The sequence below is a fragment of the Aulonocara stuartgranti genome, assembly GCF_965226115.1.
Source record: "Aulonocara stuartgranti genome assembly, chromosome: 16".
Lineage (NCBI taxonomy): Eukaryota > Metazoa > Chordata > Actinopteri > Cichliformes > Cichlidae > Aulonocara > Aulonocara stuartgranti.
This window is the reverse complement of record NC_138952.1, coordinates 31552544-31580359: the sequence shown is the minus strand read 5'-3', so window position 1 is coordinate 31580359 and position 27816 is coordinate 31552544. Positions and strand designations below refer to the sequence as shown.

The window sequence follows — 27816 nt, the reverse complement described above, 5'->3', positions numbered from 1 at the left end:
AGGACAGCAGGTGAGGGCAGGAGGTGTAGGGATGTAAGCTAGCATAATGCCGCTGATGATATTAGCTAAAGCTGTTCAATGTCCAAAATCTCACTAACACCTCGGTGCAGTAAATACACAATGTAACTGAAGAGTCAGTTGTCAAATCTATTCACACAGAAAACCAGATTATGTTATGAGTGCCTCGTAATTAGGTTTAATGTGATATTACGGCTCTTGTGCCAAAGACAAATTCAGATGAAAAAGCGCCAATTCTTTGACAACAGATAAAACAGCAAATAAGTTAGCGGCTCTTTTTTAGCATATTACATGATGACACTCTAGATGTTTAACTACATTTAAATAAATATTAATTCAAAAAATCAAGACATACCAAAAAACATAGAGTTGGCTGCTGGACTTGACTGAGATGGATGCCTTTTTTAAACCACGATCCAAAGCCCGCGAGATGAAATCACGCGTGGTTTCACGAGATTTAACGTTGCTATCGTATTGACTTACTTCACCTGAACATGATATGAACAATTTAATACACCCTTTCTGCATATCATGTAGTTTTTACACTATATAGTTACATTTAACTTTAAAACATGAGGCAATTGTGTTAAATACATGCAAGATGCTTACATAAATCCAAGAGATGGCCAGTCCCTTTTTTTCAGTGTACTCCAGGCCAGAACTTTGATCAGTGGGGAGGGTTTATTGACTGGAAGTGGTGAAAGTCACATCTGTTCAGGGAATCCCCTAACTGGAAACACCCACATGCAGTGCTTACTTGAAAGGGCATATTTGCCCATTCCGCGTAGTTTCCAGTCATGGAAAATGTGATTATAATTCCCAGAGTGGGATAAGCCGAGCATTCCTTGGTGTTTGAGCGGGTCTCACTTTAAGGTGCGTGTATGGGCTTGTGATCCTGTTGTAAAATTAATTCTGTCATGCTGGATCACAGTGTAAAAAGTGTCTCTGATGTGATAATGAACTTCACATGTAATTTTTCACCTACAAGAAATAGTAGAAACTGTATATTAGAGAACACCAAGCTCACATTTCAGTGCCACTTTATCTGCTATACCTGAACTAATAATAAAACTATTGCAAGCAGGCATTACAAGACAATCCACCAAATGGGGGCTCAAGCATGTGACCCTAACATTACTAAGTCAGAATCGAACTTATCGATCTTGCCCGTTTTAATATGAAATGTCACAGGCTCAGATTACCTTAATTATAAAGTCATAAGGAGGATCATCAGGCACGTCTGTTCAGATCTGTATAAACAAGCTCTCACAATACAGATATATTACACAGGTACACTGCTGAAAATGTACATAAATGATATGAACATCTGTCATCCATCCATTCTCTTCTGCTTATCTTTAGCTTAAAGATTTGTAGCAAATTTTCTTATGGCTGAAACACATTTAAATAACATAAACAAGAAAATGTGCCTAAACATGGGTGTTCATTTCTAATTTTGATCTACTGAGTGGCTTTTAGTGATATAGATTTCTATGTTACATCTACACCCCGTCAGCATTAACATGTGGTTGTTTTGTTCAGGTGAATGTGTAGCTTTTCAAGTCTGCCTGTTGAAGTAACAGTCGCACTGCTGTTGTTGTGACTGTTATGTAAGCATGGACCCCGGGCGGGTCCAACATGAGAGACGGGAAACAGGCTGGTGACGAAGCATGTGTGCATGAGAGAGAGAGAGAGAGTGAGAGAAACAACCATACCGGCAGCTTCGAGCTGATTACACTCCAACAGCCAGCACACACACTTTTGTGAGGTAAGCAAACACTTTCATTACTACTAACAATTTTAACTTCCTTGCTTTAGGATATGCTAAGGTTCTAAATAGGTATACTCCAAGTTAAGTGACAGAAAGAAGAACTAGGGTGAGAAGATAACTTATAAACTTTATAAAGGCTTTACAGATCTGTTTACAGATCTTCTCAGATCTCTTCCATAGTTATTTCCACAGCATCTGGAAAACAGAACAGTTAAAGCTAGCAATTCTTTAAACTCATAGTGGATCGAATCAGTATTCAATTTGAATTATTCAAGAATTATTATAAGACTTATTCAGGATTTTAACACTTTGATTTGATATGAGCTCAAGCTGCAAAATTATAAACTTCCTGTTTAGAAGATATGATTCAAAGTGAAACTCGACTGAGCAGTTACAAATATTGGTGAACATTTGTAGCAATTCTATGTGAACAGGCTCTCTACTGAAGATGAATGTGGTGTGTCTCTGTTGCTCTCAGACATGTTTAAAAACATGTCAGAGATGCTACAACTATACTCTTGACAGACAGATTGTTATACTGTTGGCACTGTAACACCATGTGACTTGTGTTCACTTTGTCCTTTTGCTGTTTTTTTAGCTGTTATTTCTTATTCAGCCACTGAGTCTGTCAAGGACATTGTGAGAAGTGTTGCACTGTGCAAAAAGTCCTTAAATGACAAGATGATTAAGTTTGATAACCAGGAATTATTTGATAACAATCTTCACAGGTAATCAGTGTCATATTCAATTTCATCTGAAACTTCTTCTGACAAGTTCCTGTGTTATCGGTCCACTGAAAGGCTTCTAAGTTGATAGCTTTCTCCAGCAACCAGCTGGCTCAAAACCAAAGGAAACATGCAAGCCTGAGAAAAACAAAACGCACAGCATTCTGTTCTTTTGAACAATCAGTGATGAGAGAGCAGCATTTTAACTGATTTCATAACTCAGTGATTCCTGAGATTAGGGACAAAACAGGTTTTAATTTTCTAAAATATATTTTTTGATTTTTTAAAAAGTTGTTTCAGCTACTTTGACTATTAGCAGCTTCTCTATTCTATTGTTTATGCACATATGTTTTCAAAGTAATTATACCAGGTTTAAAAGTAAGATTGTTTTGGCTTTTTATTATTAGAGTTACAGTCATACATATTTTCAGAAGCTTGTATTTAATCTCTATAAGAAACAATCATATTAAGCAGAATGCAAATTACACATTGAGAAAATTACGTATTTTTATAGGAAGATCATGAGGGAGGAAAATATATGGTTCTTCAAAAGAGAAAAATAAACAAAAGCTCCATATTATGGAGTTGACAAGGTGCTGACGGTGGTGACACAAATCTGACGGTGTTGACACACTAGTAGAAAACAATATATTTCTTTCAAAATGACCATTAAACCTTAGCAACCTTTGTAATATCACAAGACACATCATAACAATTCTGTTTTTGCACATGTCAAGTTCTACATCTTAATAGTTCACCAGCAAGTAGCTGCCTACTACTCCTTGATTCCTAAAGTTCTGTGGTTGTGTGTTTAGACCCTGCTGGACTTTCTCTCCTTTTGTCTCTGTGCTTGTTTCCAAAACCTTCTCTTCTGACTTTTTTCTCTTTCTTTCAGATCACTGATGTTCTTTATTTTTCTCTTTTTCACTCTATTTCTCCATCTTTCCCTTTCCTTTATGAGAAACTCTTTCTTCAACTCAGGCTGGCTGTTAACTTTTTCTCTCCTTTTTTTTATCATCCCTGTTCCTTCTCTTTCATTCCTCTACTGACAGCTTCCCCTGTGCTATTGTAGCCTGAAATGTACCATTTTGTAATTACTATAATTTTTCTGAACCTTATGCTTTTTTACAGATTAAGGATGAATATTCACAACACAATTATGCATTAAGCAATAGAGATGCTATCCGGTCTTTAAGTCTGATGTCATTAGCCGTTTCCAGGTCCAAACTCCGCTGCAGATCCCAAAGTCAAAGGAACTCTGCGGCATCACTGAGAGTTACAATCTGTCTAAATTCTTTCATCTTTAATAAAATGATCAGTGTGGCTGCTCTACCAGGTGTAACATCCAGGCATCCATGAAAACAGAATATATGAAATTTAACAGAGTTAAAGTTAGATTGCTTGTTTCCACCTGAACATGATAAACCAGCTCTGCTACCACTTCCAACATAAATAGAGACAGAAAATTGAACAGCAGTGACTATTGTCAGGTTACTGAAGTTGGGCTAGCTGGTATATAGTGATGTGCTACATGATCGCTAGTGACACAGCTATGTTAGCATAATATAAATACAGTGAAGCTGGAGGATGAATGCTAACTTTTTACCACTTGATAAAAGTTAACGTGAGGGTTCCCGATGGTTAGGCTGACGTGATCACTGACTGTTTTTAGGCAACACGTTCTCACTCCCAAAGCGTAACATTTTACGCTAGGTGACAAATCGTCAGCATATTACGCCTCGGGAGTGAGAACGGGCTCTTTTAGGGGCTTGTTCTGATGTAATAGAACAAGATAAAAAGCATTAAAACATTTTAACAGCACAACAGGCTTAATAAACACAGAGTAGTTTGGGCCCGGAAGCAGGATTCATACATCATCACTTAAAGACCAACTCTCGAGGCACAGCTAGCTCAGTAGACGCCACATGATTTGTAGCTGCCCACTGCATCACTGAGTGAATGGGTTAAATGCAGAGGACTAAGCATTTTCCTACAGGATTAATAATATAAACATAAACAATGAGATTCAAGATAAGACAAATTTGATAATATTTGACACATCTGTGAAGCAGAAATATCAGTAAAATACACAGGACGTAATATATCTGAAATATTAGTAAAAAAATAACTTAATATAAATGGTGAATAGCACACGTTTGTGGCATTTGTCAACACCATTAGGAAAAGGGTCAACACCGTCAGACAAAAATCCTGATGGTGTTGACAAAATACCCGACTTTGTCTCATAACACATGTTTATCTGACAGAAGCCATCTTGTTTTTCATCAGTTGCTTATGGCTTTTACAATCTACCTAAATTAAGCTCTTTTTACAAAAAAAATAATTAAATCTTGCATTACATCGACTTTGGTGGTGACACACTATGGTTGTGACAAAGAGTTTTATCAGAAAGGTATGCAATAAATGACATTAAAATTTAAAAAAAATTATCACAGCAGTGACCTCATGGCATGTGTATCAAACAGGAAGTGATAAAGGGGTCCTCAGAGTGTAAGCTACCCACAATAATTCCTGATTTTTGATGTACTTTTAAAAAAATCTGATGGTGTTGACAAAAACTCTGGACATGATTTTAATCACTTAAAAAATATGTAAAAATAAATTTTCAATTGCATATTTTGATATTAGGTATTGAATTAAATACTTAGTGACGAGAGCCATGATGTTTAATTTTACATTACTTTTAATTTTTTTTTCTGTATTTTAATATTATCACACCTGCTTCTGGACAATGGATTTTTAAGGTACTGGTAATGTATTGTACCATTTAAAATAAATAAATATGTATAAAAAATGCAAAATCATATAAAAAATTGCCTTGGTTTGTGTAAGGAAGAGGACTCCCTTACTGCATTTATTTATATTATATTATCTGTATAGCACTTTAGAGCACACCTTTCACTTTATTAAAAGCACCTTATCAAGCACTTTATTTAGCATTGCACTTTAAGCATGGATTTGCACAAAAGAAGTTTAAATATTTATTGACTATTTATTGGGAATTTTAAAATCAGTTGGTAGCCTTATTTCAGATCCTGCACAGCTGCTCATCATCAAGGAATGTGGTAGATAAATATAAGAATAAATAAATACATTTTCACATTTACATATTAATAAATATTTCACACTTTAATGTTACACCAAACCCAATATTATAAAAACCCAGAAACCCAAGCACAAAAAGATTCACCACACTCTCTTTACCAATGGTCTCTCCTGGAACCTTTAAATGGTGTCTGGACCCCTGGGGATAGTGATGGGCAGATGAAACTTCATGAAGCACTGAAGCTTTTCATCCAATTGGTTCACCCCAGCGCAAAGCTTCTTGAAGCTTCATTTGCTCTAGTAGGACATCTACTGGACGTAAAAATATTAGTTGGCAAGAATTTGAAATGTGGCCTTTTGCACACAGCCTGTAAATGTCAACAACAAAAGGAATGTGTAAAACATGTATATTGTAGTGATGGCAGTATACTGTGTATATTTATACTGGCAGTATGGAAAATGATTATTTGGAAATGCTTAAAATGGAAATGATCATTTACTGTGAGGTGAGGTGTGGTTGGGGTGTGGACAGTAGTTGTGCTTTTGTAACGTTGAGGTATGGACAGCTACACACTGAGCCTCAGTCCTGCCTATTCACATTTTATTCTGTAAAAACTAAATTTTCACTGCTTTTATGACCTTTTTAGTGGGGAGAACATAGCTAGGATTTAATGATTTAACAAATCTTTTGAATCCTTTGTCCTCCACAATGCTAACTGGCTGGGAGTCCTCAATCACCATGGTAACCAGGTCTTCATCTATTTGAGATTGTTCTCCTGAGGAAAGACAATAAAGACAAAGCACAGATATAAATATCACACACGTAACTTATTACAGCTGTATAATATTGTTATATCATGTAGTAACATTACTGCATGCTGTATTATCATGGCATTTGATGGCTCACCTGGTCTTGCTCCACAATCGGTGTTCCCCTTATTCTCATGCAAAGCTCTGTAGTGCCTAAGCATGGATGAGGTGTTGTTGTTATATCCCAGCTGCCTGGCACATAGCAAACACTTCACCTTGTACAAAAGTAAAGCCGCTTAACATAAATTGTATTGCACCATCAGTATTATGAAAATACATCTTCTGTAGAAATTTACATACCTTGTTGGGAGGAATAAGATCAAAATGTTCCCACACAGGGGAGGACATCCTCCTCTTCTTAGCCGGCTCCATTCTCTCCTGACTTTCTCTCCTCACTCTCATAAACCTCCAAACGGTCTCCAAACTCTCACTAACCGCAACTCTCCATCAAACACCCACATTTTTGAATGAAGTCTGAGGGGTTTATATCGCTGTCATAGCTCGCGGCAAAGTTCGAAACACTTCATGAACCAGTCACGTGGTACAGCCGGGCAGTGAGGCTTCGGCGTCATCATTTTCAGCTCCTCCCATAAATGAAGCAAGCCTCGATACGCGCATCGCGGAAACGCCCCCTCCATTACTCGATACAGAACGTCACATCACTAGTTTCCAGCCGCTAAGGGCCGCCCTGTTACAGTTTGTAACGTCGGGTTGCGTTTAGTGGTTGAGAGGAGGCGGCAAAACACTTAGCAGGGTAGCCAAAAGAATACACACTCACACTGGCGTTGGGGATTCCACAGTGTGTTCTTTAGTATACCTTCTCTTCATCAACCATATAAGCCCGGTTGAACGGCTGCAGCTTAACAAACATAGCGCACAGTGTTCGTACAACCCATAACGTTGCAAACAAAGGTGTCTGGAGAGGTAAAACATAAAATCCGTCCCTCCTCATCTACTAGCGTGCAAGCACATGTCCACACCATCACAGAGAGAGAGAGCAGAGCAGTGGCACAAACCGATGACACCATCAACCCTCGACTTGGGTGTCTTAAAGGGACACCACACCATAGTGGCTGTTGTCTTTTAGGCAGTTGGGTTAACACTTGTATGCATATTTTTAACAACAAAATTGGGTTTTATCTGCCGGACATGTTTTGTCCCTTATCTCAAGAATCACTGAACTGTCACATTATTTGTGGAACAGACAGGGAGAAGCACTTTAAGCTGTTGAGGCCATGGTAAAAGCTTATGTGCAGGACTGACAGTGTATGAGTAAAGCAAGTCAAGTTAGTGTAATTAAATATGAAATATATCACATGATTCAGAACAGTGTGGTTTGGCTTTGAATGTCCTATGTCTCTCTCTCTCTCTCTCTCTCTCTCTCTCTCTCTCTCTCTCTCTCTCTCTCTCTCTCAGCTAATGGATGCTTTCCAGCTTCTCTTTCTTGTTGCAGTGGTGACATCCATATCAGAATGGAAATCAGGTGGTGTATACAGTACACGATTCATCTGCATGTGCTAAACCGCACATCTTACACCTTACAATGAAACCTGGTGAAGCAGCACACCCAGTATTAATCAGGCTCAAAAGGCCGCTGATGTGAAATGCATATCATGACAATTTTGAGCAAGTTGTAGAAAAAGTTATATCAAAGGTTATCATTGATGGGTCAGCAAAACATCAAAGCCAAAATGTAGAAGGTAAAAATGTATGGCAAGACAGAAAGGCCATAAAAATCATTGAAAAACATTAAGGCAAAAAAGAAAAGGAACATTTCATAAACATTTTCATTTCATCGTACAGCATTGTAGCATCTGCAACACACCTTTCACATTTGCATTTGCACTTATCATCACCTCTATCTGCTTCTCCCTCAGTTTCAGATTCTGGCAAATCACAATGTGAGATCATGAATGAGGAGAGCATTACAGTGCTTGAAGGGGAGTCTCTTTTTTATGTACCTTTTATTTTAGAACCAAACTTCAACAATAAAAATTTTACATGGTACAAATATAGCACCCAAATTCAGAATATTTCCTCTGATAAGAAAGCCAGGGTGCATTACCAAGGCGAAGCACTGTTTCTCTTAAACCTCAACATTTCTGATTCTGGAGATTACGCTGCTTGGTAAGAATCATCTCTACGAAATATGTTACAAAATTTCTATCTAGCATCTAACATTAGTGATGGTCTGGGTTTTCTTGAACTCTAAAACAATTTTCTTCTTTTTTTTGTCTCTTTTTTTGTTAATGTGCTTCCCACTCATTGATTCACTTTTAGGGAAATCAAGTCTTCAGGACAATGTTTTAACCACGCTGTGAAAATTGAAGTGTTCAATGCAAGTTACAGAGGAAGCAAGATGTTAAACTACGGAGAAATCAAAAACTCTGACCAGAGCAAAAAGGTCCCATGTCCAGAACGAGTCCGAAGCACATGTAGTGCATTCAAAGGAAACATCACCTGGTACAAGGTAGGCCAAAAAGCCCAGGTCAGCTTCCTGTTTGTTTGGCAAACTTGCAAACCTGCACCATTGCCTTAAATGCATCCAGGAAAGTCTACAGGTCATCCACCTCTGCCACTACACATATAAGGGCTAAGTGACATCATGGAGCCCTGCTTTCAAAAACGGACATAGATGTGTGGCTGTGAAGCTGGATTTAAGAAATACAGTTTTAAAAATCATGTTCAGTGTGATGATTCATGTCATCTTATGTCAGTATAGAAGTTGATACTTTAGTTTATGTTAGCTAACTAGGGACAGAATCAAAACTCAGAGGAAAATAACTGCACTTGAACCAGTGTTGGTCAAGTTACTTGAAAAAAGTAATCAGTAACTAATTACTGATTACTTCCCCAAAAAGTAATCCCGTTACTTTACTGATTACTTATTTTCAAAAGTAATTAATTACTTAGTTACTTAGTTACTTTTTAAAAACACGATTTACAACCTGAATAGGTGATAAAGCGATAGATCTTTCAGCCCAATTCTACTTTTTCTGCATAATCCATCATACAAAATGTAATCAAATGGAAAAGTCTCTTTTTAAAACTTGTTTTATTAGTTTTAAGCTTTTAACTTTATGCATCAAGCAAAAATTAAATTATATGCACCATTCTCTGACTTGAAGAAATTAGTTTAACATTTAAACCTATATTCTGCACATTCCAGCACATAAAATATTTTTTGTTTTTACACTCAGTCTTTCAAATAGATGCAAGTAAAACACAGCAGAAAATAAATAAAATCAAAGACTAGCGGTCCTGTTGCTCTATTTTCACCTGTATAGCAGGAGTGCCGCAGCGGTCAGTTGAAGAATCCGCAAGTTTCTCTGTGAATTTCCCATTACGTCGTTGCTCACTCGGAGCTTGTTTAGGGGGGAGGGGGGTTTACGGTGGCCCCTAGAGACAAAGCACGTTACAAACTCCAAAACACTTGCAAACTCCAAAACACTTGCAAACTCCAAAACACTTGCAAACTCCAAAACACTTGCAAACTCCAAAACACGTACAAACTCCCTATAAAGGTGTGTGTTTGCCAGTTGTTTGTTACGCTGAATGATTTGGTGCTTGGCCATTTTGAATACACGTTTTTTTGGGGGGGATTTTTCTGACTCTTCGGTAATCGTTTTTGGATCAAGGCCATTGGATTAATTGATGGTATGACCCTGCCTGGTTTATGACTCTGGATACTTTGCTAAAAAGGTGCAAGAGCTAGTTGCCAACCAGCGACAGTTGGAAAACATCGTGGAACGGATCACTGCAGTTGTGAGGTCTCAGAATCAAAAGACTGACAACACCACGGAACAGAAGTTTGATACCATCATGGGGAGGCTCGCAGCTCTTCAACGGGAGATCGAGAGACCAGCCTCGGAGTGCTAGAATTCGAGCTGCTCACAAAGGAGAAATCAACAATATTCAACATTTGGACACCACGGCCCCAGCTGCAGGCCCAAGGCTGGAGCCCACCAAAACAACTCCCTGATAACGACTGTGTGATGACTATTCTTCCCGCCCCATGAAGGACACCTGGATTGGCTGGAGGACTGTTTACTTAGCCTGATAGGCCGAAGGACACTGTCTCAGCTAAACTATGGACACGCACACACACACACTTACACTGATAAGCACTCACTCATCCCCCTCCCTTTCCAACGCCTTCGATGCTTGTGCCCTACCGGGGATGATAGCAGTCAACTGGACCAGCACAGATGCTGCAGGACCGGATGCGCTGTCTACGCCGGCTCTCTCTTACCCTTTACCCGCCCCTGTTGCTTGTCTCGTGTTTCTATGGTGTATTGATAGTCATGTGCTTTTGTGCTGAGGTGTTTTTTCTTTTATCAAACTGTTCTCCCACTAGGAGCTCAGTCTGAGTGGAGTTTTTTTTTCTCCTCCTCTTACCTCATGTAGTGTATTTTCGTTGTTTTTTTTCCTATCAGCCTACCTTCTGACATGTCTGCCCAATGTGATGTTTGTGTAAAGTTGGTCAGAAGGTTCCTTTGTGAGTGCGCATGCGCCATTAGCGTGCTGCCTGCTGTAACCCCTAATTTCCCTCGGGATGAATAAAGTATTCTGATTCTGATTCTGATTCTGAAGCTGCAAAGCTGAGAGGTGCCAGAACTGACTGCTGATGGTAATAAGTACCAGTACTAACCAGTGAAACCAGTGGGGCAAAAGATGATTCCACTGGCCCTGGAAGTTGATGACATTAAAATGTTGCTTGACTTCTGAACAAAGGAATTTTATTTAACTTTTTAAACATTGTCCATGTTAATACCAGTGTACATTTTTATGTAAGATAAAAGTGTTGGTTTCATTGCTATAGCAAGAACCTGATTGCAAGTTAATAAAAAGGGAGCTACTTTAAAAACCTCTAAACTTTTACAATACAACAATTACAAACTAAGCCACAATGATGTAATTGACAGGGCCATTGTGATGATTTACAAAACAGACCATGTTCATTGAAGTAAAATGTGTTGCTTTCCCTATTTGTGCCCTTCTCGGTGCAGGACTATACTCTTATTGAAGATCAGCATGAAGTCGAATTGAGAGTGCATAATGCTACCAAAGACCACGAGGGCCTCTACACCTGTATTTGTACCTGGGCATACAATAATAAGGTGTACAGTACGTCAGGTTCGAGGGAACTTCTACTTCTAGGTGAAACTGCATTCTTTGGTGTTTAGTTCTGGATACCAACACAACACATTGCGACACCAACATAAACTTGACTTTATAAGTGAAATTGTAATGGCGTGTTGATTTAACATGTTTAATAATGAGCCAGAGCTAAAGATTTGTATGTATGTATGTCACAGGTTTTCCTGATTTTTCAAAACAATACCCATATTATAGCATACCAAATGTCCTATTAGAGGATGAAAAATGTCTCACTCTTTTTGGTTGCTTGCAGAAAAAGCTGTGCACTACCTAGAAATTTTGACCCCAGCTGATGAGTCGCAGGAGCAGTTTGCTGATGAAGGTAATAAAATCTCATCTTCATGTCAACATGTTGCTGTCATAACAATTCAATTCAATTTTATTTATATAGCGCCAAATCACAACATAAATCGCCTCAAGGCGCTTCATAGATACAGAGAAAAAAACCCAACAATCATATGACCCCCTATGAGCAAGCACTTTGGCGACAGTGGGAAGGGAAAACTCCCTTTTAACAGGAAGAAACCTCCGGCAGAACCAGGCTCAGGGAGGGGCGGGGCCATCTGCTGCGACCGGTTGGGGTGAGAGAAGGAAGACAGGATAAAGACATGCTGTGGAAGAGAGACAGAGGTTAATAACAGATATGATTCAATGCAGAGAGGTCTGTTAATACATAGTGAGTGAGAAAGGTGACTGGAAAGGAAAAACTCAATGCATCATGGGAATCCCCCGGCAGCCTACGTCTATTGCAGCATAACTAAGGGAGGATTCAGGGTCACCTGGTCCAGCCCTAACTATATGCTTTAGCAAAAAGGAAAGTTTGTGTTAGGTGTGGCTGTGTGCAGGCAGGAATAGGACCCAAGGTGCAGACTCCGGAGACAGACGTGAACTCAAAAAAGGCTTTAATTTAATACTCAAAATATAACAAAACTAAAAAAAAAAAAAAACTCAAAACAAACTTAAACTAGAGAAATGACAGAACACACAGCTAAGAAAACAGTAGATCGCGACACAGACACTAAGAAACACAGGGCTTAAATACACAGAGGGAGCAATCAGGGAATGAGTAACAGGAGGGAAACACAGCTGGGACAAATTAGAACTGACGAGACCAAAGAAGCGTAAACTGAACACACTGAGATAAGACAGAGACCTTCAAAGTAAAACAGGAAGCACATAACACAGACTGAACAAAGACGCAGACTCACATGCAGGCACTACAAAGGGAACAGAGACGTGGGACCAGGGCAGACACAAACACTGACTGGACACGGGGATATAGGAACTAAGGATACACATAGACGCGAACTAGACAAGGGGATGCAGGTGATAGGGGAGACAGAGCAACTAAAGAAGACAGAGACATAAACCATAAGACAGAACTCAAAGAAACCAAAGACTAGAAAGTATAAATAATATCGTAAACTCAAAAACCCTGGGTCAACGACCCAGGCATCCTAACAGTACCCCCCCCTTAAGGGCTGGCTTCCAGACAGCCCAAACCAAAACATCAAAATCAAAAAAAACAAAAACCCCCCAACCAGGGTGGGCGGCGGGGGAAACAGGATGGAGGGCCCGAAACAAACCAAACAAGGAGCCAGAAACAACAAAAAAAAAAAAAAAAAATGCAAACACTGGAGCCCGGAAAGCAACAGAACAAAAAACAGGAACAAAGTCCAAAACAACAGCACCAAGGCCCAGGCAAAGTCCAAAAGCAAACAAACAAAAGAGCTCACGAAAAGCGCAGAGGCCCAGGCAATAGTCTCAAAAAAGTTCAGGGGGCCGGCCCGGAGGCTGACAGCACGATAGTCCAAACCCGGGCAGTTCAGGGGGGCGGCCCGGAGGCTGATGGTCCAAGAGCCCAGAAAACAGTTCAGGAGGCCGGCCAGGCGGAAGGCACCGGTGGCGACGGAGCAGGTCAGGAGGCCGGCCGGGCGGGAGGCAGTGGCGTGGTTCAGGGGGCCGTCCATGACGGCAACGACGTCCAGTCATCGACCGGACAGGACGTGCAGGACGAGCAGGCCGGACAGGACGTGCAGGACGTGCAGGACGAGCAGGCCGGGCAGGACATGCAGGAACAGACAGCATGGAGACCTCAGGAGCAGACGAAGCTGAACACTCGGAGACTGGACCAGGCGGAGCTGCAGAGGCTGAGGCCGGACCAGGCGGAGCTGCAGAGGCTGAGGCCGGACCAGGCGGTGGAGCCGGTGGTGGTTGAACGGCCTCGCCAGAACCATCAGCAGACACTGGGACGTGCTGGCTGGGTCCTCCCGGACCCCCAGCTGACGAGGCAAGAGGCTGAACGGGCCCCTCGGATCCTCCAGCAGGAAGAGACGGCTGAAGCGATTCCTCGGACCCTCCAGCGGAAACAGGAGGCTGAACTGGTCCCTCGGATCCTCCAGCAGGAAGAGACGGCTGAAGCGATTCCTCGGACCCTCCAGCGGAGACAGGTGGCTAAGCGATTCCTCGGACCCTCCAGCGGAGACAGGTGGCTGAAGCGGTTCCTCGGACCCTCCAGCGGAGACAGGTGGCTGAAGCGGTTCCTCGGACCCTCCAGCGGAGACAGGAAGCTGAACGGGCCCCTCGGACCCTCCAGCGGGAACAGACGGCTGGACGGATGAGCAAACAGGTGAAAATATAATAGGCCGAAAAACACTAACCTTAGCTTGATCCATAAGCTCTGCAACGCCAAGTCCCAGGTCTTTAGCCAACTTAGTTATGGCAGGTGGCACTCTTTTTCCAGTTCTTTTTGCCAGCTGAGGCACGGAAAAAGTCATAGGCTGAGAATCTGCCAGAGAAACAAAAGGAGTCCTAGACATAACAGCAGCCACAGGGGCTGGCCGGAACACTAAGCAGTCACTTTCTCCCAAAACTGGAGTATGCTCAGTCGTTCTGGAGTGGCAGTGGCGTGAACGCTGTTTACTCCGGGAAGGGGGAGCAGGCGAACCGAGACGCGAAGCCTCCAGCTGACCGGGCTGCAGATCCTCCGGCTCACCACACAGGAGCAGTTCTCCAGAACCTCCAGCAGAAACACTGTCCTGCTGTGGCAGACGCAGTTGCTTTACAGCGAGCTCCGTCTGCTGCTGCTGCGTTGGTGCGGAGAGAGAGATAGCCAGCTCACTGGCTCTGACATGCTCCCTCCACGCGGCTATGGTGTGGCTCAGATATGTGTCCACGGAGAACTGATGAAGCCGGGGGTTGGTTGTAATCATTGCCTCGACCGCGCTCAGTCTCACAGCCATAGCCTGTAAGCTATCGGCCTGAGCGGTGCGGTCCAGCAAATCAACCAACCCCTTCATCTCAGCCTCAAAATCCGAGGTGGAACAGTCTGCGGGGTCCATGTTCTGGTCGCGATCTTCTGTTAGGTGTGGCTGTGTGCAGGCAGGAATAGGACCCAAGGTGCAGACTCCGGAGACAGACGTGAACTCAAAAAAGGCTTTAATTTAATACTCAAAATATAACAAAACTAAAAAAAAAAAAAAAACTCAAAACAAACTTAAACTAGAGAAATGACAGAACACACAGCTAAGAAAACAGTAGATCGCGACACAGACACTAAGAAACACAGGGCTTAAATACACAGAGGGAGCAATCAGGGAATGAGTAACAGGAGGGAAACACAGCTGGGACAAATTAGAACTGACGAGACCAAAGAAGCGTAAACTGAACACACTGAGATAAGACAGAGACCTTCAAAGTAAAACAGGAAGCACATAACACAGACTGAACAAAGACGCAGACTCACATGCAGGCACTACAAAGGGAACAGAGACGTGGGACCAGGGCAGACACAAACACTGACTGGACACGGGGATATAGGAACTAAGGATACACATAGACGCGAACTAGACAGACTCGGAGGCCGGACCAGGCGGAGCTGCAGACTCGGAGGCCGGACCAGGCGGTGGAGCCGGTGGTGGTTGAACGGCCTCGCCAGAACCATCAGCAGACACTGGGACGTGCTGGCTGGGTCCTCCCGGACCCCCAGCTGACGAGGCAAGAGGCTGAACGGGCCCCTCGGACCCTCCAGCGGAGACAGGTGGCTGAACGGGCCCCTCGGATCCTCCAGCAGGAAGAGACGGCTGAAGCGATTCCTCGGACCCTCCAGCGGAAACAGGAGGCTGAACTGGTTCCTCGGACCCTCCAGCGGAGACAGGCGGCTGAAGCGGTTCCTCGGACCCTCCAGCGGAGACAGGCGGCTGAAGCGGTTCCTCGGACCCTCCAGCGGAAACAGGCGGCTGAAGCGGTTCCTCGGACCCTCCAGCGGAAACAGAAGGCTGAACTGGCCCCTCGGATCCTCCAGCAGGAAGAGACGGCTGAAGCGATTCCTCGGACCCTCCAGCGGAAACAGGCGGCTGAACTGGTTCCTCGGACCCTCCAGCGGAGACAGGCGGCTGAAGCGGTTCCTCGGACCCTCCAGCGGAGACAGGTGGCTGAAGCGATTCCTCGGACCCTCCAGCGGAGACAGGTGGCTGAAGGGGCCCCTCGGACCCTCCAGCAGAGACAGGAAGCTGAACGGGCCCCTCGGACCCTCCAGCGGGAACAGACGGCTGGACGGATGAGCAAACAGGTGAAAATATAATAGGCCGAAAAACACTAACCTTAGCTTGATCCATAAGCTCTGCAACGCCAAGTCCCAGGTCTTTAGCCAACTTAGTTATGGCAGGTGGCACTCTTTTTCCAGTTCTTTTTGCCAGCTGAGGCACGGAAAAAGTCATAGGCTGAGAATCTGCCAGAGAAACAAAAGGAGTCCTAGACATAACAGCAGCCACAGGGGCTGGCCGGAACACTAAGCAGTCACTTTCTCCCAAAACTGGAGTATGCTCAGTCGTTCTGGAGTGGCAGTGGCGTGAACGCCGTTTACTCCGGGAAGGGGGAGCAGGCGAACCGAGACGCGAAGCCTCCAGCTGACCGGGCTGCAGATCCTCCGGCTCACCACACAGGAGCAGTTCTCCAGAACCTCCAGCAGAAACACTGTCCTGCTGTGGCAGACGCAGTTGCTTTACAGCAAGCTCCGTCTGCTGCTGCTGCGTTGGTGCGGAGAGAGAGATAGCCAGCTCACTGGCTCTGACATGCTCCCTCCACGCGGCTATGGTGTGGCTCAGATATGTGTCCACGGAGAACTGATGAAGCCGGGGGTTGGTTGTAATCATTGCCTCGACCGCGCTCAGTCTCACAGCCATAGCCTGTAAGCTATCGGCCTGAGCGGTGCGGTCCAGCAAATCAACCAACCCCTTCATCTCAGCCTCAAAATCCGAGGTGGAACAGTCTGCGGGGTCCATGTTCTGGTCGCGATCTTCTGTTAGGTGTGGCTGTGTGCAGGCAGGAATCGGACCCAAGGTGCAGACTCCGGAGACAGACACACAGCTAAGAAAACAGTAGATCGCGACACAGACACTAAGAAACACAGGGCTTAAATACACAGAGGGAGCAATCAGGGAATGAGTAACAGGAGGGAAACACAGCTGGGACAAATTAGAACTGACGAGACCAAAGAAGCGTAACCTGAACACACTGAGATAAGACAGAGACCTTCAAAGTAAAACAGGAAGCACATAACACAGACTGAACAAAGACGCAGACTCACATGCAGGCACTACAAAGGGAACAGAGACGTGGGACCAGGGCAGACACAAACACTGACTGGACACGGGGATATAGGAACTAAGGATACACATAGACGCGAACTAGACAAGGGGATGCAGGTGATAGGGGAGACAGAGCAACTAAAGAAGACAGAGACATAAACCATAAGACAGAACTCAAAGAAACCAAAGACTAGAAAGTATAAATAATATCGTAAACTCAAAAACCCTGGGTCAACGACCCAGGCATCCTAACAGTTTGAAGCCTAATCTTAAAAGTAGAGATAGTGTCTGTCTCCCGAATCCAAACTGGAAGCTGGTTCCACAGAAGAGGGGCCTGAAAACTGAAGGCTCTGCCTCCCATTCTACTTTTAAATACTCTAGGAACAACAAGTAGGCCTGCAGAGCGAGAGCGAAGTGCTCTAATAGGGTGATATGGTACTACAAGGTCATTAAGATAAGATGGGGCCTGATTATTTAAGACCTTGTATGTGAGGAGCAGGATTTTGAATTCAATTCTGGATTTAACAGGAAGCCAATGAAGGGAAGCCAAAACAGGAGAAATATGCTCTCTCTTTCTAGTCCCTGTCAGCACTCTTGCTGCAGCATTTCGGATTAGCTGAAGGCTTTTCAGTGAGTTTTTTGGACATCCTGATAATAATGAATTACAGTCTTCCAGCCTGGAAGTAATAAATGCATGAACTAGTTTTTCAGCGTCACTGAGACAGGATATTTCTAATTTTAGAGATGTTGCGCAAATGGAAGAACGCAGTCTTACATATTTGTTTAATATGTGCATTGAAGGACATGTCTTGGTCAAAAATGACTCCAAGGTTCCTCACAGCGTTACTGGAGGCCAAGGTAATGCCATCCAGAGTAAGAATCTGGTTAGATACCATATTTCTAGGCTTTTCAGAGCCGAGTACAATAACCTCAGTTTTATCTGAATTAAGAAGCAGAAAGTTAGCGGCCTTCCAGGTCTTTATGTCTTTAAGACGTTCCTGCAGTTTAACTAATTGGTGTGTGTTATCTGGCTTCATGGACAGATAGAGCTGGGTGTCATCTGCATAGCAGTGAAAATGTATGCTATGTCTTCTAAAGATACTCCCTAATTGAAGCATGTATAATGTAAACAGAATTGGTCCTAGCACTGAACCCTGTGGAACTCCATAATTAACCTCAGTGTGTGAAGAGGACTCTCCATTTACATGCACAAATTGGAGTCTATTAGATAGATATGATACAAACCACTGCAGTGCAGTACCTGTAATACCTACAGCATGTTCTAATCGCTCTAATAGGATATTATGGTCGACAGTATCGAACGCTGCACTGAGGTCTAGCAGGACAAGCACAGAGATGAGTCCACTGTCAGAGGCCACAAGAAGATCATTTGTAACCTTCACTAAAGCTGTTTCTGTGCTGTGATGAGCTCTGAAACCTGACTGAAACTCTTCAAATAAACCATTCCTCTGCAGATGATCTGTTAGCTGTTTGACAACTACTCTTTCAAGGATTTTTGATATGAAAGGAAGGTTGGAGATTGGCCTATAATTAGCTAAGACTGCTGGGTCTAGAGATGGCTTTTTGAGTAAAGGTTTAACTACAGCTAGCTTGAAGGCCTGTGGTACATAGCCGATCATTAGAGATAGGTTGATCATATTTAAGATCGAAGAATTAATTAATGGCAGGACTTCTTTGAGCAGTTTTGTAGGAATGTGGTCTAAAAGACACGTTGATGGCTTGGAGGAAGTAATTATTGAAGTTAACTCAGAAAGATCAATTAGAGAAAAAGAGTCTAACTTAACATCAATGGTACTAAGAGTAGCTGTAGATAATATTACATCTGTGGGATGATTACTGGTAATTTTTTCTCTAATGATAAAAATTTTATTGGTGAAGAAGTTCATGAAGTCATTACTAGTTAACGTTAAAGGGATTGTTGGCTCAAAAGAGCTCTGACTTTTTGTCAGCCTGGCTACAGTGCTGAAGAGAAACCTAGGGTTGTTCTTATTTTCTTCAATCAGTGATGAACAGTAAGATGTTCTGGCTTTGCGGAGGGCTTTCTTATAAAGTAGCAAACTATTTCTCCAGGCTAAATGATGATCCTCTAGATTTGTGACACGCCATTTCCTCTCCAGATTATGAGTCATCTGCTTTAGGGTACGTGTTTCAGAATTATACCATGGAGTCAGGTACTTCTGATTAGAGACCTTAGTTTTCACAGGAGCTACAGTATCCAGAGTCGTACGTAGTGAGGAGGTAAAATTATTAACAAGATAATCGACCTCTGTTGGGGTAGCGTTCAGATAGCTGCTCTGCTCTATGTTGGTACAGGGCATTGAAGATGATAACAGTGGGTGGATTATATTCTTAAACTTAGTTACAGCGCTTTCAGAAAGACATCTACTTTGATAAAGTCTACTCTCCACTGCTGTGTAATCAATTATTGTAAATGTAAATGTTATCAGGAAATGATCAGACAGGAGAGGGTTTTCAGGAAACACTGTTAAATGTTCAGTTTCTATGCCATATGTTAAAACAAGATCTAGAGTGTGATTAAAGTGGTGGGTGGGTTCTTTTACATTTTGAGAGAAACCAATTGAGTCTAATAACAGATTAAATGCCATGTTGAGGCTGTCATTTTTAGCATCTACATGGATGTTAAAATCACCCACAATAATTATTTTTTTATCTGAGCTGAGAACTAAATCAGATAAAAAGTCTGAGAAATCAGACAGAAACTCTGTGTAAGGCCCAGGTGGATGATAGATGATAACAAGTAAGACTGGTTTCTGAGTTTTACAGCTGGGGTGGACGAGGCTAAGCATCAGGCTTTCAAATGAATTAAAAGTCTGTCTTGGTCTTTCATTAATTAATAGGCTGGTGTGAACAATTGCTGCCACACCGCCCCCTCGGCCTGTGCTTCGAGATTTCTGGTAGTTAGAATGACTCGGGGGTGTTGATTCATTTAAACTAACATAATCATCCTGCTGCAACCAGGTTTCTGTAAGGCTGCAAACACTGCAAATACTTGGTTAATAACAGTGATCCTCTGAAAGTTACTCAGTTAGCACTTAGCAGGACTAAAGTTGCATCCATACAGGGAGTGACTGACTCATCACTTAAGAAGGGGGGAGGTGGAGCAGTGTGTTTTTGGGGACCAGTGCCTGATGATGAGGGTAGCACATCTGTCTAATTAACCTCTCCTCTGGCAGTAGGTGTGGGGGCCAGAAACAAGACAAAGCCAAAAACAGAAAGAGAGAAAGATTGTGTGTAACGCTTTGTGTGAATAAAATTGTTTGTAAAATGCATCCCTCTGCCCTTCCTGGTGCCCAATGTACCCGGTGACCCAGGAAGGAGTGGCGGCTTCTCCAGCACTGTCACCTCCACTCTCTGAGGTGGACTTATTTAAAATGACGGAGGTGGATGACCTGTAGACTTTCCTGGATGCATTTAAGGCAATGGTGCAGGCTTGCAAGTTTGCCACCTTCCGTTTAAGGGAGTGTTGCTGCAATCAGGGCTTACAGGCATCCTAGTGCCAGTGGAAACTAAATACAGGAATAAACATAGAATTAGGGCTGTGTTGCACCCCCTGATGTTTGTTACCGATTGGCTGGGGTTTGACAAACTGGTGGAGGTGTTAAACGAGTGGCCATCGGGAAAGATTTTCAAGGCATCCTATTACTACTCCATAGCTGGTCACATGGAATATATAAAAACTCTGGAAAGAATAATGCCCCAGTTTTACTGACTGTGCATTCAGGGGAATGTGCGCCTTTGTCGTGCATCTTACCCTGTATTCCAGTGGGTTAACCCGTCCTCTTTCTTTCTTCATCCTTCCTTCTTTCCCTCCTTCTTCCCTTCCTTCTTTCCTTCCAGGCTCGGAGATTAAGCTGAATTGCTCAGTTTTGTGTGGGACTAATGTGAAACATGACTGTAATGCCAGCTGGTACATCAATGGAATTCCTTTCAAAAACAGGGATGGTTATAGTCAAACTACCAAAATGTAAGCCTCTTTTATACTTTACACAATGTACACTTAATGTTTTGCTAATCCTTTGAGTGGATTTCAACATGTAGTTTAAGGTGCTTCTAAGGTGTTTTACAGAATAAGTTAACATGACCTCTTTAAGTGCTATTGTTTAAGAGTCACACTTAAGAGAACCTCAAAGATCTGTTGAAAATATGTTAAATAGTAACTGTTATGTATTTCCTCTCATTTGTCTGCAGTGAACCTTTCTGCTGAACTTTGTCTTTGACCCTTTGTCTTCTTTAACAAAACAAACTCTTATCTTCTTTGTTAGAGCAACTGAGGAACCTTCAAAGAATACCATTGCCACTGCAATCCTCACCATTAAAAAAGTGTCTGCTAAGGATTTTCAACAGAAGTTTAAGTGTTTTGGCGAGGGCTATTATTACGTAACAAAGAATGCCACTTTAACTCTTAAGCGGAAAGGTCAGTCACAGGGCCATTGATTGTTTTTTAGCCTTGCTAACAAAAATGTCTGTTGACTTTTAGCGAAGCATGGAAATGTTATTTTACACTATAATTTTGTGTTTCCTAGAATCCATAATTCCACTTGCCATTGGAGGAGTATGCATGTTATTCGTTGGTGTTTTTGTCGCTGTTTTGGTCAAATACTTTGCCATTGACTTAGCCCTGTTCTTCAGACCCTACTTCCCACTAAGCAGTAGCAATAAAGGTAAGAGAGTAAATATTTTTCTTGGGGGCTTTATTATCTTAGTTTTGTACCAACAGTAAAGGAATGAAGTACAATGCTAATTAGTCAGTTTCAGAGGATAGACCGAGCCAGTTTAGCTGCTACTCCTGCTCCCTAGCTTCAGTGCTATACTTTAAGGAAAAATGCACCAGTTTAACACATCCAAGACTTAAGAGAGGAAGATGTTGTGGTTATAGACCCTGAAATATTATGTCAAAACAAAAGTTACTTCCTAAAATATTCATCAGCTTGTTTGCTACAAAATAGTGGTATCCAGTGGTTTTCAATATGACAAATTAGAAATATAAGAAAAATGCAAGAGTAACCAAATTGAATAACAAATAAGTAAACCTGAAGTGTTTTGGTTCCTTCTGAAGGTTCAAACAACATATAAAAAATGCTGGTTCACTTTGGCTATGGTGAACAAGTAAGCCAAATGCCTTTTGGAGAAAGCTTTTGAGATGGCATGACATAGACTCTATTAATCCCACACTGTGGCAATTCACATATTACAGCAACACAGGGGTCCATAAAGTGCAGTTGGAGCGATAATATATACCCAGTTTTCAGCAGCCATTTATCATGTGTGCATATTCCACAGTCTCAAAACTGGTTTTGGAAAGGTTAAACCAGGCGAATATTAAGTTTCTACATTGGCCTTCCCAAAGCCTGACCTCAACCATATTGAAAATTTGTGAGTGACGCCCAAAAGCGAGATGATATCACAAATTTAAACCTACCAGTTCTGCCAAGTAGGGTGGTCAAACATCCGTCCAGAATTGAGTCAGAAACTTTTTGGGGGCTGCTAAAAGCATCTGGTCAAGGGGCATCTTACCAAATATTAGTGGTAGTATTATTATCATATATTTGAGCCTGTATGCATAATCTTGACTCTGCATTTGTGGGATGAATTGAAACCTGTCCTCCCAATTGTTGTTGGGTTTTTTTTTGTATGTTTCAACTCATTAAAGATGTATGCTGTACAATTGTTCCACCCTGGAAAAAGAAAGGTTCAAAGAAGTTAAAAATTACACATTCATGTCAATGATGAGTGTTTGTAACTTCTGACCACAACTGTTCAAACACAAATGACTTATTGTGGTGACAGGGTCACTTTACATCACAATGAGCCGATAAGGAAGAAACATTAATAAAAAAACTGAGAAAACCTTGTCAAAGAAAGTACACATAAATTTCCACTGATTTGTTTATTTGTTTCCCAGACACAAGTTTATATGACGCCTATGTGGTCTACCAGACACCAATGGACAAGATCACTGAGGACACACTCTCTCAGTTTATCACACAGACTTTGCCCTCTGTCCTCGAAGATAAGTGCGGATATCGGCTCTTTATCCACGGGAGGGATGACATACCAGGGGAAGGTCAGTGTTTTATGTGCTTTAATTGTAATTTTGGACATCAACAACCAATATATTTTGTATTTGTGATTCAGGTATTTTATTGTCTGCAGTGTTCTTTGTAGCCCAGCTTAAGTGTTAAAGGGATACCAGTGTTGTGCTGCCTAATTTAAAGAGCCATCATGTACCTGGTTTTTTTTGTTGTTGTTGTTTTTTTCTTTTTGTTGTACCACAACAGATCGTCTGGAGTTGGTGGAGAAATGCATGAATCAGAGCAGGAGGCTCATGGTCATTCTCACACCAGATCTGGGATCAGGCTCCATGACGACAGAGCGATGGCCTGCCTCACCCCAAACCTCAGTGATGGGAGGGTTTGACTGGCAGGTGAGAACTGAGACAGGGACTGCCTGGGAGTATGCTCATTGGCCTAATGACCTGTGATTGACAAATCATTATTCAAGGACTTGTAAAGCACCCAAAGTGCTCATCCAAAGGCTTTAAAATTGGACTTCACAAACCAGTGAGTGGGGTCGAGGTAGCTATGTTCATCTTTTATGCTGTCACAATCCACACATCAGAATTCTCTGGCTCACAGAAACCTGGCAGGTTTGCATACTAAGAGACTCACATAAATACGCTTATCCAGCGTTTCCCACTTTCTCTGTCTGTCTTTCTCTGCTTTGCAGGCAACGTGAGCAGGGGCCTTTGTAGCATCTTTTTTAAATGGGGGTGGGAGTTGTGGAACCAAGAACAAGGCACACAAGGAGGTCCACAAGAAATTGTAGGGCCTTGCAATATAAAGTGCGTTGAGGCAAGTGTTGTTGTGATTTAACGCTATATAAATAAAATGCAATTTAATTTCACTGAAACTGGAATATTTAGTTAGAGATCAATTCAGTGCAGAATAATTTGCTGTAGAAAGCATTAGACATGGAGTGAGGACCCTGCCAACTGCTTGGCTTTCCTCCTCCTGGCTTTGTAGGAGGCGAACAGGGCAGGAGGCAGGTCCTGAGAGGAAGTACACTTGTTGCCACTGGATAATGGTTTAAGAGGCTTGGTGCTAACATCCTCTCTATTTTCTCCACAGTAGGCAAATTTGTTTTGCTTAATTATCTTTCTTTAAAATATGACTGATTTAGCCGCTTCACACTTCTTTTCAATTTCATTTAATTACATACATTTTTGTTCCTTTTATATTTGTCTGTTTGAAATTTTGAGCTGGCTAATGACAAAAGTTTTCAGAATCCTGTGCAGCCCTGTGTCCCATTTCAGATTTATTACATGAAAAGTTGTGTTGCACAAGTATAATTTTGTGTTGGATAACTGTTTTGCAGTGTGGAAAAAAGTATTGAAAAGTTATACTTCTACTTAATTAGCTTAATGGTGCACAGGGTGTATAATCAATATAACTGCACAATATATTTTAAATACTTATAGTATATACCTATTGTGTGGAATTACACTTCAGATTCTTTTATCATTTTAAAAAATACCTACAAGTGGAATCCAAACTGTAATATTTGCATCCAAAATATAGTGGAGTAGAAGCAGAATATGGTACAGCACTTAAATAAAGTGCAAGTAAAGTAGTCAAGTAAATATAAGTTATATTCCTGTACTCTAATTTATTGGTATTGCATGATGTAAGATACTGGTACTCTAGTACAATACCGTCGGTGGGAAAAGTACAATACTTTTACAGCAAATCTAAGGAAACAAGTGCACATAGGGGGGAAAAAATCCTTGTGGAGAAATGTAGCATAACCTCCACACACTGTTACCATTACATTTTTATTCAATTACAACTTTTTGGTCCTTGCAAACTTTGTCAGATACAGAGATAAAGTGTCCATGCAAACATTTGCATCTATGCATGCATTCAGTAAGGTTCGGCCAATTAAGGATGCCTGGCTATTAGACATGTCACACAGACTGAAATATTGGAAATAAATAAACATAATGGTAAATGGGACAATGTGTGGCTGTTATACTATATTTCTCCACAAAGACACTATTTGAAGAAACAGACATTTGACATTTGGGGACCACGGCCATGTGCTACAAGTTCAATACATCCACTCCATATGGCTTTATACACGATGACCATCAACTTTATTTTGGTGTAAGTAAGCAAACAAGCAGTAATAGCAGTTACACATAGTTGAATAGTTGGTGCACAATTGAATATTTTGAATTTCATTTTGAATTTTTCCTTTCAGTTCCATTAATTTATGGTTAGTTTTTACTAATTTAATTGTTGGTTTGAACCTTTTTATTAACATAATGTGGGTGACATGTTAAGAAGTTTAGAAAAGGCATTGCAGTTATCAGGTGTCACTTACCTTGACACTAGCAAAGGTAAGTGACATATCATATCTTAATTTATTCATGTAAATAGGGAGGCTTCTTCACACACTAAGGTTAATTATGGAGTTACACAGGGTTCTGTACTAGGACCATTTCTATTTACATTATACATGCTTCCCTTAGGCAGCATTATTAGAAAGCATAGCATACGTTTTCCTTATTATGCAGACGATACCCAGCTTTATGTATCCATGAAGCTCGATCACATACACAAATTAGTTAACCTGCAGGTTTAATTGAGATTATTTTACTGAGCCATAAAAATATAAGAAAAACAATTTTGTCCATATAACTACCCCTTTTTCACTCTCTGTGTGTTCATACACTGCTCTGCATTTAATCATCAGTTCTTATTAATCTGGCTCTTGTCACACCGTGTTTTTTCTCCTATCTCCCCTAACCCCCAAATGGCTGCGCTTCCTTAATCCTGGTTCTGATAGCAGTTTCTTCCTGCTAAAAAGAAGTTTTTCCTTCCCACTATCACAAAATCCTTGCTCATAGGAAATTTTCTGATTGTTGTGGTTTTCTCTCTATTGTCATAGGATCTTTACCTTAGAATATAAAGCGCCTTGAGGCATCTGTTGCTGTGTTAATAAGGAATAGATTGATTGTTGTGAAAACAAATGATTCTACTTATATGTGTATTATGGCATCATATTTTTATACTTAAGTTTATTCTATTTTTTCAATGTGTAGCACTACTAGATAGCATTTATGTAAATAAAAATACTAAGTGTACAGTGAAAGGGTGACTAAAGTGTTGTTGATGATTTACCAGGTGGGGCTCCACCATGCATTGGTCCAGAGGGAACTGAGTGTGATTTTGATCCAGCTAGGAGACACGGGGCAACAGCAATACACACACCTCCCCCCGGGCTTGCAGCACCTGATTCGTAAGAGTGCCCCTTTGAAGTGGCCAGAGGGCTCTGGAGGCGCTGCAGCATGGAACTCTCGCTTCTGGAAGAGAGTGAGATACCTGATGCCTGCCACACCTGTCAAAAAATGTGCACAGTCTACTATTATCTAATACATCTTTCAACACGTTTTGTTTAATGTTTTGTACATATATTGGGAAATGTAAGAAAAGGATGATCAGGATTTATCTTTTATAAATCCCAAGAAGCCATTTGTCATGGTCCGGAGTCTGTGAATCCGTGTTTATGTTTTGGTTTATTATTATTCTGTGGTTTTGTTTATTCTGGGTTTCTTGTACTCTCCCTTTTCACGTTTCATGTTCCTATGTTCTGTGTCCCTCAGTCTGTGTTAAGTTTGTGTGTTGTGTCATTACGTGTATGTGTTTCCTGTTTTATTGTGAAGGTCTGCGTCTTATGTGAGTGTTTTCAGTTTGCCTCCCTGGTCTCGTCACGTTAATCACTCCCAGCTGTGTCCCCCACCTGTGTGTAATGTCCCTGTGTTTCTCTGAGTGTATTTTAGTCGTGTCTTCTGTCGTAGTAGTTGCTGGTTCGTCTGTGTTGTTCCCCTCCACTTTCCTGTGCATTTTCCCCGCATCTCTGTTTCACGTCTCAAGGTTTCAGGTTTGTTTTTGCTTAGCTTTTCCCAGTTTAGTTTACTCTTAGGTTTTGGTTTTCGTCCACCTCGCCCCTGTTTGTTTCACCTTTTTGTTAATAAAGCTCACTCACAACTTAAGCAGTCTGCATCTTGGGTCCGTTAATAATTCACACACGGCTTGCCCCGGCATTACTCGAAGCTTTTCAACGCAGTCCTCTCTGGTGACATCTGGTGGCCAAAAATATGAAGAGCTTTACCCTGTGTTCACTTTTAAGAACACTGGGTAAAGAGATGGGGGGAGGGGACAATAGAATCATAAAAGGTGACTGCTGCATGCAAACCACAGAAGTCACGTAAGTCACATTGTGACTACGTTGCTGTTGCTAAATGTTTAATATTAGTGAACTTTTTCAAAACCACATATAATTTCATTAATAATGTTTATGTCAGGCTGGTGTTCATCGGCGTAACTTTGTGCTGAACATCGGGGGGTCAAGATCTCTGTCTAAATAAATAAATCTGGGTGAATTCCCAGATGATTAAACATGCAACTATTTTGTTGGTAAAACCTGAAGTGAGTAAAGAAAATTAACAAGATAATGCACGATAATAAATAATCTTATTAGGGGGGATTATATTGGTTGGGTCTGATTATTGGGGGGGGGGGTCATAACGCCCCTAACCCCCCTAGAAATTACGCCTCTGCTGGTGTTGCATATT

The 27816-nt window shown here is 41.7% G+C and overlaps 2 protein-coding genes and 1 long non-coding RNA gene across 5 annotated transcripts; 2 read left to right on the top strand and 1 right to left on the bottom strand.

Annotated features, from left to right (window-relative positions):
• Positions 1-1425: 1425 nt before the first annotated feature.
• On the top strand, positions 1426-27234 carry LOC309690331 (interleukin-1 receptor-like 1). 2 transcript variants are annotated; one of them, XM_082507372.1, is made up of 12 exons: positions 1426-1786; positions 7807-7873; positions 8268-8517; positions 8671-8860; positions 11400-11526; positions 11804-11872; positions 21018-21144; positions 21443-21594; positions 21704-21841; positions 23083-23244; positions 23459-23604; positions 26366-27234. In XM_082507372.1, exons 2-12 carry the CDS (start codon positions 7810-7812, stop codon positions 26612-26614), a joined length of 1674 nt encoding a protein of 557 aa, XP_082363498.1. In that variant the 5' UTR covers positions 1426-1786; positions 7807-7809; the 3' UTR covers positions 26615-27234. The 2 variants fall into 2 exon arrangements, with proteins under 2 accessions (XP_082363498.1, XP_082363497.1); XM_082507371.1 differs by having other exon boundaries at positions 1427-1786; positions 11400-11550.
• LOC309690346 lies at positions 5644-7790 on the bottom strand. The gene is made up of 3 exons (XR_014271712.1): positions 6691-7790; positions 6488-6605; positions 5644-6356 (listed from the first exon to the last, which is right to left on the bottom strand). It is a non-coding gene; the product is annotated as an uncharacterized lncRNA (long non-coding RNA).
• On the top strand, positions 13176-15045 carry LOC309690339 (uncharacterized protein; the record flags this gene model as incomplete). Of its 2 annotated transcripts, none has more annotated exons than XM_082507391.1 (2): positions 13176-13583; positions 13653-15045. In XM_082507391.1, the coding sequence occupies 2 exons, from the start codon at positions 13176-13178 to the stop codon at positions 14169-14171; spliced, it is 927 nt and encodes a 308-aa protein (XP_082363517.1). In that variant the 3' UTR covers positions 14172-15045. The 2 variants fall into 2 exon arrangements, with proteins under 2 accessions (XP_082363517.1, XP_082363516.1); XM_082507390.1 differs by having other exon boundaries at positions 13176-13715; positions 13746-15045.
• Positions 27235-27816: the final 582 nt, after the last annotated feature.